This window comes from Aphelocoma coerulescens, chromosome 1, assembly GCF_041296385.1.
Source record: "Aphelocoma coerulescens isolate FSJ_1873_10779 chromosome 1, UR_Acoe_1.0, whole genome shotgun sequence".
Lineage (NCBI taxonomy): Eukaryota > Metazoa > Chordata > Aves > Passeriformes > Corvidae > Aphelocoma > Aphelocoma coerulescens.
The window spans coordinates 32,168,984-32,181,161 of NC_091013.1; the positions used below are offsets into that span (position 1 = coordinate 32,168,984).

The 12,178-nt window shown below is 41.6% G+C and overlaps 1 protein-coding gene across 1 annotated transcript in view; it reads left to right on the plus strand.

Moving 5' to 3' along the window:
- Positions 1-26: 26 nt before the first annotated feature.
- VWA3B (von Willebrand factor A domain containing 3B) overlaps positions 27-12,178 on the plus strand; it is a 62,037-nt gene continuing 49,885 nt past the window's right edge. The window contains exons 1-6 of the mRNA XM_069029133.1: positions 27-118; positions 2,505-2,590; positions 4,248-4,469; positions 6,047-6,141; positions 8,458-8,708; positions 10,956-11,115. Of these exons, the coding sequence (XP_068885234.1) occupies positions 2,551-2,590; positions 4,248-4,469; positions 6,047-6,141; positions 8,458-8,708; positions 10,956-11,115 (768 nt within the window). The 5' untranslated portion in view covers positions 27-118; positions 2,505-2,550. The remainder of the gene's footprint in view (positions 119-2,504; positions 2,591-4,247; positions 4,470-6,046; positions 6,142-8,457; positions 8,709-10,955; positions 11,116-12,178) is intronic.

A 12,178-nucleotide genomic window follows, 5' to 3' on the forward strand; every position in this document is an offset into this window, starting at 1 on the left:
TCGGTTGGGGCGCGGGGTGAGGCGAGGCCGGGCCGTGCCGTAGCAACGACGCGGTCTCCAGGCTACAGCGGCAGTGAGGGCGGCCGGGCAGGCGGCGGTGAGGCCGCGGCCGAGGCAGGTGAGGGCGGCCGGCCGGGCGCCGCCGCACTGGGGGAGGAGAAGAGGCGGCGCAGGCGGCGGCCGCGGTCTCGCCGCAGGGCAGCGGCAGCTCGGCCCCGGCGCAGGGGTGTGCCGCCGAGCCGTGGTCCTTCACCCCAGAGGCCCCGGCTTCCCTTCACCTCCCGTTCCCGGGCGGTGTATACGGGGACACGGCCGGTCGCCTCAGGTGGCCGCTGCTGGGGCGCAGCGCCGGTGAGCGACACGGCCGGGACTCACCCTGGCCCTTGCCCCGCTCTCCGCTCTTCCTCAGACCGCGCTTTGGTTTTGCTGGAGCACCTCTGCCCTGTTTGAGAAGGGACCTCATTAGTGTATAAATATCTAAAGCGGGGTTGGGGGGGGGGGCGCGGAAGAGGTGCCAGGGGGAGGGAGCCAACCTCTTCTCAGTGGTGCGAATCCCCAGGACACGAGGCAAGGGGCAGAAACTGATGCAGAGGAAGTTCCACCTGAATATGAAGAGAAACTTACTGTGCGGGTGACTGGGCACTGGAAATGATGGTCCAGAAAGGTTGTGGAGTCTCCCTCACTGGAGATATTCAAGAACTGTCTGGACACAATCCTGTGCAATGTGCTCTGGGATGATCCTTCTTGACCAGGGAGATTGGAGCAAATGACCCACTGTGGTCCCTTCCAACCTGACCCATTCTGTGATTCCATTATTCCATTTCTGCAGTGGGCAGCCACTAACTTCAGGCCCCTGCAGTCCCTTCATCTGGGGTTCAGTCCTTCAGGTGGTGTGTGAGGCAGCTTCTTGGGCTGTAAGGTGTGTGGGCTTTCCCGAGGCATTCCCACCTGTTGGGGCAGCCCTGCGAAATGGCCTCAGCAAACATTGCCACCCGCACATGTGTTACACACTCTGAGCTGGTGGTGGGTTACGGCTTTAGCATTTTGTTTACACTGGCCAGAGCGGAAAGGGTAGAGGTGCCCAGAAGAACTCTGGTTCACGTTTTGGAAATAACCTGTTTGGATTCAGATCTTGGGCTGAAGATTATCCCAGCTATCATTGTTTTTGAGCTCGCTGTTTCCAAGACTTGAGGTAAAACTCACGGTTTCCATCTGCTTTCAAATGCTCCTTTTCATACAGAGCTAGCATTTCACATCCAGGTGTTGTTCAAGGAACTGGGGGTGGTGCTGGAGGCTAAGGCAAGGAAAAACCTGTTGCCATGCCCCTGGGCATCTGGAAAATGAGGTAGCACCTGGGATTCATTCTCTGATGCAGGCTGCTGCTTGAATTGTGTCTCAGCTATTACCGTGGTACCTTTTCTTCATTTGGAGAGAAAAATGGCACAAGCCTTGTGGCTTGCTGTAGCCTTTCACTATAGGCATTGTCTGCCATGGCTCCCCTGTGGCAAGGGCTTCCTTTTAATGCCCTGATGCCAAGACTAGTCGGGGGTTGTGCTGCACAACACTTGGGGTGTTAGGGTGCAGAACAGAGTCCTGCTTTTTTCAAGTCCTCCCTGCCCTTCACACTGTTCATGTCTTTCTTTGTGAGCAGGACAAAGACTGGAATGGTTTATATGTTTCCACATGGGTATTTAAACCTGTATAAGAGGAATAAATAGCATGTTCTATTCTGCAGTGAAGAAAGAGGGAGAAAGCGAAGTCTTTGGGTTAAATATTTTATCCCATTTTTGCTTTTCCTGTGGGAAAAACTGCTTGATGGCAATGGCTAACAGCTGGCCTGCTAATGATTCATAAATATCCCTCATTCATTCATCTTATTAAAAGAAAAAACCAAGTCAATGGCAAAGCATGATGTCTCAAAGCAATACACTCAGCTAGTGTATACTACCTTGCTTTCTCTGGTGTTTTGTCTTCTGTTCATCTGCTGTCTTATTCACAGTTGGGCCTTATACCACATTCACACATATAATTCCTTTTCTTTGTGAATCATCTTGTAGTCTTAGGCAAAGTTATAAATCTCTTCACAAAATTGCATCTCAGATACTCCTAGGTTTTGTCATAAATAGAATTATAGCAAAGGTAAGGTATACTGCAAAATAAAAAATATGATACAACTGGCTGACAGCAGGCCAAAGCACCACACTCATTTTTCTAGCGTATTGGCTCTTTTTTATGATAATTAAGGGTGAAGGAAGGGAAACAATATTACCAATTTCCTGATTTCCCACTTTTGAGCTTGTGGATCCCTGTCAAATATGACTTCGGCCTTTCTTGAGATGGGAAGTAGCTATCCTTTTTAGTTTGTAATATTTTTTTGCTTGAGGAAAATCCTGATCTCATCCTTCTGCAGTTTATATTGACTGGGTGTGTGGAGCTGGTCTCCAGTTCATATTGACCTGTGCATGGCAGTATTTTAATTTTTTTAAAACATAATGATTCCTCAGGGTTTCAGAATAAAGCAAAGAGGAGCTGCTGGTCAAGAGATCTGTCATGACTGCTAATCCATCTAAGAGACTTGCTTGGAGTGACTGTGAGTATTTCATCATTATTTTCGCATAGATTCCATGTTTTCCTAGATAACTTCTGGTTTTCTTTGGAGCACTGAGGTGTGCAATGCTGGCTGTGTACAAGCCATTCTGAAGCTGTGCCACTCTCACCTGGGCTGTGTATGGGGTGCTGTGCTGGCCTTTATGTATTTTTGGAGAAGGAAACTGGGAATGACTGTTCAAGTGACTATAAACAGTGCCTGACTATATTCAAAGCTCAAGCAGCTGCAAACCTTCACCTGCCTCTCTAGAGTTAACATTTGTCACTGCTGCTTCTGCACGGAGCAAAGGAGGGCTGGTAAAATGCCAGCCTCTATAGGCATGCCAGCCCAGCGTCCTGCTTGTAGGACTGATGACTGTGAAAGAACTCGTGCCAGTCTACACTGTATAGAAGCCCTGTCACTGAAAGATGATTTCTGAAGATAAGACTCTAATTTCCTTTATGTAGTGTTAACTGAGGAACTGTCTATCTAATGAACATTTCGAACCAGGTCAGTTGTTACAGTACTTGAATTTAGCAGGGAGTTCTGATCACTTTCAAAACTAGACTGAAGGTTATTTTGAAGGCATTAAAGATGGAAGTACCTTTCTTTGTATTTTGGGCCAGTTTGATACATGCTGTGCATTTAGGGGAAGTTTATGGTATATGGGCAATGGAGGACTGGGACACACTGGAGGATGTTGGTACTGGGGAAAATGAACAGAAATTTCCAAAGTCCACAGAAAGTAAACTTAGATTTAGGGTAATTTAATCAACTGGAGCCAGCTTAGCTCATGCAGAGTATTTTGGGAATGAACAGGAAATACCAAAGTCCTTCTAGAACTTCTGTGCTGAGGAACAGAAGCATTATTGTTATCATTGCTTCCATTTCTGCCTCAGCACTCTGGGCTCTGAGCTGCCACTGATGCCAATTACAAGTAGAGCTAGCCTAGCAAACCATACTTCCATGTGGAGGTGTGTTCCACGTCCTGTAGAACTTAAAATGAACCTAGACCTTCATGTCCATGGTTTCTTATGCATGCACATGGTCCATCACAGCCCAGAGCAGAAACTGACAGAATCATCATTTACACTTGAGGCAAGTGATGTGATCAGAGGGAATTTCACCAGCCTTGCAATAAAGTCAGGATCTTCTGGGGACAATGCTATTGCTTATGGTAGGAGTTCAACATACCATTTTTTGGAACTACTTGTTTATTGCATAATACTTCTAATGTGTACATAGTGATGGTCTGACAATTTTTGAATGCCTATTATGCGTTCTGATTTCCAAGACTTAGGAGAGATGTCTTAGGAGCTGGGAGAAGTGCCGTTTGGCAAACTGGACTTAGATTTCAGGGCTTGAATTTCAGCATACAAGAGATGTTTCCTTTAATAAATTGAAGGTGAATGCATATGGATGAATAAAAAGATACAACAGCAAGTGAATGTGTAGGACTGAGAGCAGCTTTCCAGATTAAGAATATTATTCAGTATGATAGAAAGAAAACAAGAGGTGAGCTTTATGTGTATACAGAACCGTGGAATACAGGTAAAGAAAGGAGGGAATAAAAGTAAAGAAAGGAGAAATTCATCTTGTTCAGTTTTGAAATTGTTTGGTTAAAATATAAATGTTTTGTTTCCCTCATTTCTCTTTACAGCAGATGCCTTTGATTCAAAGCACAGACAAGATCCTGAAGATTCCCACGAGGTCCACAAGAAGAAATCAAAAGAGAAGGAAAAGAGACTGGCGGTCAGTCAATGGAGAACAGATGTACAATCCCTTGTTTCATCTTCTAAATGGCTTCAACGTTATGGTCTCAAAAGAAACAAATTGTCCCTGTCCCAGATTTTGTCACAGATTGGATTCCAGCACAGGAAAGGTATAAGACAAATCAATAATAGGATAATAAATCCCCCAACTTTGAATAGGCTGGAGGGTCGCACTCATTCTGCACCCAATGGACACAGTGGAGATTTTCATATTGTCTATTACAGTAACGGCAGAAATGAAGGCCATATCCACAGTTGCTGACATTGCCAGTTCAGAGAACTGAGACACTCCATCTCCTTTTGATATGAGAAGGATTTAGGGTCTGAGAGTGGCTTTCCTTACTCAATTGTACTGTTTCTTTACCCTAGGCTGCAGTTCACATCCTCACCAATTTAGCTGTAGCTGGAAAATAGGTGGTGCTGCTGAGACTGTTAATCTTTTTCTTGCAAATAACACATGATAAGATCTCTGTCTCCTTTCAGATGGCAAACATAATGTATGCCATGCCATAATCTGTGATTTACTATTGATCATCAGGGTTAGTAAATGTGCTTGGGAATAGTATATTATTTCCAGGCATCCAGCTTTAAGGAAAAAGTTAAATTTAATTAGAATTCAGTCTGCTTTTCATGCAAAGTCAGACTATAGAAAAATGTTCCTTTGCAGTTATCTGACAGCTGGAGGGGAAGAGTTTGCTAATAATTATTAACCACTGCCATAATGGTGCTTTGCTGAGCATGGTAATATATTCTTTTCTTTGAACAGCTTGCTGCCTGAGAAGTAGGAATTGTAATGTATCGCAGTAGTTCTAGGTTGCATAATTTAAGATTTTGGCTGGCTTGTGTCCACGGGGCATTCAAAGATCACCAGTGCAGTTCTTGATATCTTGTGTGCTGCAGATTAAGAAGAAGCTGTTAAGCAGGGTTAAAGTTGTTACAGTGTTAGGAGCAAAATGTACTAGCTTGGCAGGGCAGCATGGTGCACAGATAGCTGCTTTATGACGTTCACTATTCCCACCCCTAATGTTTCCCTATCAGTGGAGATTCTGGAGAAGATTTCTAGCTACTGAAAGTGCAGAGTGCAACCTTTTCCTTAGATGCACTCACTTCTGCACCCATTGAGTTGTGTAAGAGAACAGCATTATCTGTACCAGATTTTATATTATGTTTGATAGACAAATATTTGCAAGTCCTGTTGTGAGGTTGCCTAAACCTCAGAATAATTAAAGTCCCATGTAGTTTTTGGCCTATAAGTAATTAGATGGGGTTTTTTTCCTCACTTCTGACTAAACTGGCAGGAAGCAGCAAAAGCAGGGCTGCTCTATGGAGGGAAAGTGAGCCAGGAGCCAAAAGGGACTGCAGCCCAGGCTGTGCCCTCTCTGAACAGGATACAGTCCTGCAGCAGGGCGAGGTAATTAACCTGTCTAGGGTCCAGCCAGGGAATGCAGCCAGGCACAACAGGAGGTGCAGCCAGAGGCTGAGAGCCTCAAGGCCCCATCATAGGTATAACCAGAAAATAACTGTAAAACCAAAACAGAATTAGAATTTCTTTCAAGTTTCTTAATGTCAAGAGTCAATACTGATGTGTGTGCCTCACACATGGGTGACATACACATCAGCCTGAAAAATACCTGTTTGAAGTAGTCCCAAAGATTAGCAACTTGATCTTTTGTAAATTTTACTGTAGATTATGTGACCACCTTGGGGAAACCAGTGGCTTCTCGGTATGCAGATGGTCTGTTTCCTCAATACAAGAGAGCACAAGATGGCAGCGTGTATAATGTAAGTGTGGCTGACTTGTGGTAACTTCCCTACGTGCTTAAAAGTTATTATCACTGTTGCAGAATGATATGACTAAAATGCCTTCCTATGGCATAAAATACTTATATTCTTTGTGAGTACTTTATCTTTTGATTTTTTTTTTTCTGTTTTGTCAAACTGTTAGTGGTAACTATCAGTGGTAGAAAAGCTAGACATCTTTTTTCCTTTCTTAGTCTCTTGCCTTGGTGCAGCATTGCAGTAAATCTTTTCCAGACAAGATTGCAGTTTCTAAGCAACATCTACCCTGTCTTGAAAGACGGAATCCTTAAAGAGAAGATGCTCAGAATGAGTTAAAAAAATAAAATTGTAATCAATAAAACAAATGGGGACGCCGAAATAGGAAGACAAAATGTGCTGTCATTGCCAATGCAAAGCAGTGCTTTGCTTAGTGCCAGCAGGTCACAAAAGGCTCAGCCTATTCTACAGAGACAGCTAGCTGGATCTCTGCCCGTGCTCATGTTCTAAGGAATGTCTTAGCAACAGCTGCTGGCAGCCCCATTGTTAAGAGCATGGATTCTGATTGAAGAGATATGCATGTGAGTGTGGAAGGGAGAGAGTTAATTTATAAAGGATTTTACAAAAGCAAATGGCTTGTCATTTTTTCTGATGACTAGAGTCACTTTTGAGGCACAAAGCTTAAAAACAGGTAAAGAACCATTTCAGGGAGCCTTTCCCCCTCGTTTTATGCCCATTAATTCAATATGAAATACCTACACATCTTCTAATCTTTGGACATGTTGTGAGCAGCAGGAAAGACATTTTTGCTACTATACAAAATCTGGTCAGATCTCCTTTAGGATATTAAGTACAAAATTGTATACAGTTACCACAGGCTTAGAAGAAGCCATTCAAACCAGAGCAGGTACTGAGAAGAGCTGGTAGGATGAACTGCAGTGGAGTGATGATCTTATAAGAGGGCTTGGTTGATGCTGAAATGTAAGCCCAAAAGAAGACAGAAGAGGGGTAGTATTATTGCCCTTGAATGCTACAGAAAGGCAAATTACAGGGATAGGGCAAAGCTGTAGTTTTTCTCTGCTAAAAGGCATGTTAGTCCAAAAATAAATGGGTATGAACTGCCGTGAATAAAATTAGACTGGACAGTCAGAAGTTTCCTGGCCCTCAGAGAAATGGAAATCTGCACTTGCTTTCTATGAGTGAGAGGATATTCTAAGAAAACGGCTTTATTTTAAGATGGAGTTTGGTCGATGTAGTGCAGTAAACTTTGTATGAATCTGACTGTCATAGGAGGAAACTGGATTTCTAAGTGCTCCTTCCCAGGCCTACATTCCTTTGGCAGACTGCCTGAGACTTTGTATCTGGGAGGCACATTACAGGACCCAAGCTGATATTAAAGAACACAGAAAAATACAAATGAGAGGGAGATGTGTGCAGACTGACACACAAAATATCTTCTCCCTGAGAAATGTTCTTGTTTAAAAACATTTGTCTTTCCAAGGTTTTGTACTTAGTCCTGGAAAGGAAGTTAGAGGTAAAAGGCAACCAGTAAATCAGCTCACATGGCCCGGAGCTATTGGGGGAATCTGTGGTGCAGTTTTAGACTCACAGGTCATGGTGAATATGTATACACTTACTCATTGGGAGGATGTGCTGGTTTTAATTTTAATACTGATTCTAGATTTTTCTTCACTGAAAAGGTATGGGAAGTTTTAGTTGTTGATTGCAGTTATCTGAACTAGATTTGCCCAAGCACCTACCCACAAATAGTTAATCTGTAATTCTGGGCATTGTTAGTGTTCAAACAAGAAACATTTTACGTTTTCCTTCCAAATGCTAAAGACAAGGTGGAGATTGAAGTGCCCTAGAACCAAATGGTATGCTGCCTTGTATTGCTGTAAAATTTTTTTAAAAGCCAGTCAAAGTTCTAGTCTAAGAAGGTACAAAGTTTCTGTGTCCTTGTGTGTTCACCCATCTGCTCTGCAGCCCTTTCTACATCCTAGCCTGTGTTCAGCTCATTCTAATTGCTCCAGTTTTGAGACAGACAAGTCAGACAACCCATTGGCACTGTCCCATGCTCACATAAAAAGATTATGAAAAGCAATTAGGACAAAAATGCAGTGCCTTTTCTTTATAGCTTAGATGCATTTGTCAAGTATTTGCTCTTGAAACAGTGGAAGGAAAATGGGTTGTTTTCACTGCTACCTTGGCTGGCATGTCTGACACTTACAAACTAGCTATTGCAGCTGTGCTAAGCTTGGGGCTGCATTTGTATTATTTGTTTTGATATTCAATTTCCTTCTCTCCCTTATTTGAATAAAGCTGACAGCCAAAAAAGAACTGATTCTTCATTTTGTGGATTGTCTAATGGGAGCTATTGAGCTATATAAGCAGCGAATGGAATGGTTAACCAGTGACAGCCGGCAGATATTTGGAGTGATTCAAGAACAGTGCATTGTCATTGTGTTGGATTTTGGCATTGCAGCTCCAACTGAATTTGATCTTTGTCGGGATGCACTTTCTATGGTACTTGTGGAACAGGTGATCCAAATTGCCAGATTCAACCTCATTTGGTAAGCAGAAAGAATCAGAATCATAGAATGAATGGTTTGGGTTGGAAGGCACTTTTAAAGGTGATCTGGTCCAACACCCCTGCAAATGGGAAAGGACACGTTCCACTACACCAAGTTGCTCAAAGCAGCATCCAGCCTGACTTTGAATGTTCCTAAGGATGAGGCATCTCCCACCTCTCTGGGCAACCTGCTCCTGTGTTTCAGCACCGTCATTATAAAAAAGTTCTTCCTTTTGTCTAGTCTGAATATAGGTTCTTTTACTTCAAAACCATCACTCCTTGTCCTATTGCTACAGGCCCTACTAAAAAGACTCTCCCCATTTTTCTTCTAAGTCCCTTCAAGTATTGAAAGGCCACAATCAGGTCTCTCCAGTCTGGACAAAGAAGTCCATGTCGGCCCATTGCTGGAGAATAAAAAAGAGTTGCATGTTATATGTGCTTGGATAAGGTACTTTCTGTACTGGAAATTGTCGTGATTCATGTCATACTAATATCTGTAGATTTCCCACCAATTTTCACCCATAGTTATTCTGAACTTGCTAGTTCCATTTAACAGAAGACCACTGTTAGCCTGAAGAAAAGATAACAGATAAAGGGAACCCAAATGCTGACACATGCCTTCTACAAAATCAGAAGGATTTGCAGCAGCAGTAATACCCTTCAGATGTTGCAGTATTAGTGAAACAGTGAGGTTGTATCTGACCACCTATTGCATTCTTGTGTCTTTAAACATTATAGGTTTCTGCCTTGCAGCTAAATGTGCACTCCCCAAAGTGCCATAGGCACAGGCATAGCCATTTGTATTTCTATAGATTTCCATGGTCACAGAAATCAGTTGCAGCAGTAGGAAAGAATAATAGATTTCCATAACAAAAGAAGATTTCCAAGCGCTTGTTGCCTAAGAGGAGTAAATGAATTTGCATTTAGTTAGAAGAATAGAAGCAGCTATTCAAATCTTACCTATCTGCATAAAGTCTCATATATGCATGAGAGTTTGAATGGGTAAGCTTGGGTTGGGATAGATGAGTGGAAAAAAATTATGCACAAATTAGGTCATATAATTTTAAAATTGGTTCCGCAATGTTAACTTACAATTACATGGTGATTCTTAATGTTATTTTACCCAAGCATTGTCCTACAGATTTGATTCTGGTACCCTATCTTAATTCTCTAGATTGTGACACAACTGAGATTTGAAAAGGAGAGTAATACAATCACAGAATGGTTTAGGTTGCAAGAGACATTATAGACCACCTAGTTCCAAGCCCCCTGCCATGGGCAGGGACACCTTCCATTAGACTAGGTTGTTCAAAGCCTCATCCAGCCTGGCCTTGAACACTTCCAGGGATGGGGAATCCACAGCTTCTTGGGGCAGCCTGTTGCAAAAGTAGATATTTTCCAAAGAAGGTATTTTCCAAAGCAGATAACTTCCATAGTTTTTGATATCAGAGAACCTTTTCTTTAAAAGTGAAATGCAAAGCCAGGTCAAAATTGAAACAGTAATTAACAGTAATTATGGTCATTGATTTGTTTTTGCAGGACAGAGACAAAAGACAATATAGCATATAAATTATTACTTTAAAAGAATCTTGGGAAACATATTTGTCTTTTAGATTTGCAGGAAACCCTTCAAAATAGTTCTTGATGGAATGTCACAGGTACTGGAACCAGTTGGTTTTTTAGTTCCTTTCTGCCTTTTTATGTACAAGTGCACAGGCAGAAGTGCTCATTGGCTTTGTACTTCTGTTCTTCCATTAAGACTACAGTCTTTTATAAAGTAAAATACCAAAAAGCTTAGCATCACAAATGTTATTTTTGATGGGTAGCCAAAGATCAGCTGTACTACAAAAAAAAGTGTCAGTTAAACTGCTCTGACACAAAGGTCGTGGAGCAAGTTGTGGAACGAGACTTGCGGAAGACAGTTTTTTTTATGCACATATTTTAAAAACCTGCTTGAGTTTTTATGATAAGGAGAGTTATGAATCAGGAACTCTTTTAAAAAATATTTTATCTCTCCTGACCCTACTTTGGAAACAATTGTCTCAAAAAAATTATAAAATTATGGTATTTTTCTAATGGTTTCATTTTTTCTCTGCTTCCTTTATTGCAAGTATAGATTTAGTATCTGTGGTATATTGTAATTCTTACTTAAGAATATAAAAGAATTGTAACAATAGTAGAGCTCCACTCTCTTGTTCTGCCAGCGTGATTCTCACTGTTTCTGATTTATAGTTAATCTCATTTTCAGGGCTGCTCAGAACCTTATGAAGTGGCAACAGAAATGTACTCCTGTGTCTGAACATACTGTAAAGTCTGCAGTTACGTGGCTCTGGAAGCTGGACCATATGACAGCTGTCAGCCATACCAGCTCTGCTGAAGCTCTGCTGGAAGCCATGGGTGATGAAGCGGTAAGCTCATACATCTTTTCAGAAGCCTCGAGTAAATCCAAGAATATTCAGTGCTAGGCTGGCTGCTATGATTTGCCCTGATCAGTGTTGCAAAGATAAATATTAATGACAGCATTTGGAAAGTTTTTTTCCCCCTCAAGTGTAGCTGCATACTATGCTTAATGATTGTCTTTTTATGTAAATGTACTGTATTTTGAATGCAGAAACTTGTTTATTTTCTTTCCTAGAGTACCCAGAATAAATAACATTCAGTCGTTAAGGGAAAGAAAAAACATCTTCCCTTCCATTTCCTTTGCCATATAAGTTTTTCAGGGCTTCAAGTTTATGAGAAAATTTCTAGTACCAACATTATTGAAGGCAGGGAAGCAATTTTTATTTTGTTATGTATCCAACATGCTCATGAAAAGTTATATTTAAAATTCAAAATAGTGAATACAGAGATTTATGTAAATATTAACTCATGATAGGGCTATGCAAATCCTTTTTCATCAGCCAGGTGATAGGTAGACTTTCTTCCATGATAGAGACAAAGCATGCACAGTATTCCTGCAATTAAATGCTGTTCATTTCCAAAAGTACTGTGTTACTTTATTCATTAAAGCAGAGTCACAAGAAGTGAAACATATATGCCAACATTTGAGCTAATCACTTAAAACTTGTGTTATTAAAGAGATATTTTATGACTTTTCCTCACAATGTATATTCTTTCACTTCTCTAACACCTGAATTTAATGGAAAATTTGGCCTACTGTCTGTGGAGTAGAATCATTGGTTTTCACTGCCATTAACATCCATCCCTGTGCACAGATCCAGTCCTAACTCCTTTGTAAATCTCTTTCTGGGACATTGTTTGAAGGAGAAGGTATTTTTGCTTGAGTTACCTTCTGGTTTCCTATGCTGCTGGATTCTCATCGAGATGAGCCTTGATGATTGGTAACTAATATTAAGAAGGAACTGAGTAAGGAGCAAATTGTTCACCAGTGAGCTTTTTTTTCATGAATGCTTTTTAAAATGCCCCTCCATAAATTTTATTAGCATTTTCAATTTCCAGTATAATGCTGAT